Source organism: Penaeus monodon, chromosome 28 (genome assembly GCF_015228065.2).
Source record: "Penaeus monodon isolate SGIC_2016 chromosome 28, NSTDA_Pmon_1, whole genome shotgun sequence".
Taxonomy (NCBI): Eukaryota; Metazoa; Arthropoda; class Malacostraca; order Decapoda; family Penaeidae; genus Penaeus; species Penaeus monodon.
Window position 1 is genome coordinate 17,876,666 of NC_051413.1, and position 1,519 is coordinate 17,878,184.

Here is a 1,519-nt window from a genome sequence, read left to right on the forward strand (position 1 = left end):
GATTACCACTTTTTATCATCCAAATTGTATGAGCATAAAGTGCAGTAGTAAGAGCCCCTCGAGGAGACAATGCATTAAAGACTAGGTTCGGTGCAGGTAGATTTGGCGGCAAGTCTTCGCTCCTTTATCAGATCTCTTCAGGAAATCTGACCAGAATATGTACTCTGCGATCGCCATATCTGATAACGGTTTTGTAAATCCTTATAACCATAGATATCCTGTAACTATCAGATGTATTCTATGGCACTAGTAACTTGTATGTTTGTGTACGTGTGTGTTTAAGTGGATCAATATCGACTAAGTCTAAGCTATATTCATCGACTGGCACTGCTGCGGTTAGACAATACATAATGCATGTTAAGGGACACTAGCCATGTATAGTTGTGACCCGAGATGCAGCCCAAATTCTAAATTTGTCACTTCTTCCAATAAAATTTTTGTGTAGTGTTTTTTCTGCCTCTGTTTGCAACTTAAGTAATACTATGCTGCAAAAGATCTTTAATTGATATATATACTGCATCATCTTCCAAAAAGTATGCATCTCATTCACTTACATCATTCATACGAACGATCTCCTTACAATACAGAACTGGGTTCACTCTAAGTACATACGTTGGTTTGCGCTCACAACTGAAGAGCTCTGTACATCCTCCCCAAGGTCTCGCTGGCAACTGATCTGGGGACGAAAAGCACGTGGAAGGCAGGAGTTGGGGGGCGGGGGGTGGGGGGGCAGATGCTGATAGCAGGGAATCTGCGTTGATTTAATTGCGACAAACACCTATTTTACATCTCGAGAGGGAGGACTTGTATTTCAGCTTCGTTATTTAATCTGTATTTTTTTCTGAGAATCTATGCAAAAATTTAATTGCTTTTATTTATTTTATTATCATTATCACGTTCTTCTGCTGTAATTCTCAACAATATACCTTTTGGCACTAATTTCCAGAAATCACATCGATAAGTAAAAATGAACACTATATTCTGAATGCTTATATAAATACAAGACAAGTATTCTTGGCCCGATTTCCAGACATCATACTGGACACTTTCTAGTCATTAGGTCCAAACAAAATGATCAACTGAGAGGATGAAAACCAAATTAATACCCTATAGATTGTATTTTGAGCATCTGTAAGTGGAAGTAGTAAAAAAAATAAATACCCATGTATAAACTTAACCCTTTACCGCCAAATTGGACTTTCAAGTCGCCTTTTAAAAAAACGTCTATATAGGCAATAATTCTTAATGTTGTAGCTCGTAAGACCAACTGGTCTTCAGAGTACACTTCTAAGCAGGATGTAACACGTGAATGAGGTGGTGCGGAACGTTCGTGCGTCAGCTGCACGCCATCTTTCTTCACGCGTGGGTGTGTCCCTCTGTGGCTGCGAATGTCCCTGTTTTGAAACGTCATGGCGGATAAACCAGGTGAGAGAACACCATACAATAATTTGTGTATCTTTACTGATATATAGAGAGTGTAGCTAATGACACACATCAGATATTTAGTTGATATGAGTGG

At 39.0% G+C, this 1,519-nt stretch overlaps 2 protein-coding genes across 2 annotated transcripts in view; one reads left to right on the plus strand and one right to left on the minus strand.

Moving 5' to 3' along the window:
* LOC119591084 (glycerol-3-phosphate acyltransferase 3-like) overlaps nt 1-1,411 on the minus strand; it is a gene marked incomplete in the record, with an annotated part of 10,479 nt that extends 9,068 nt beyond the window's left edge. The window contains 2 exon segments of the mRNA XM_037939805.1: nt 613-751; nt 1,223-1,411. Of these exon segments, the coding sequence (XP_037795733.1) occupies nt 613-751; nt 1,223-1,411 (328 nt within the window).
* Nucleotides 1,184-1,519, plus strand: part of LOC119590950 — a gene marked incomplete at its 3' end in the record, with an annotated part of 974 nt that continues 638 nt past the window's right edge. The window contains 1 exon segment of the mRNA XM_037939687.1: nt 1,184-1,425. Coding sequence (XP_037795615.1) covers nt 1,410-1,425 — 16 coding nt within the window.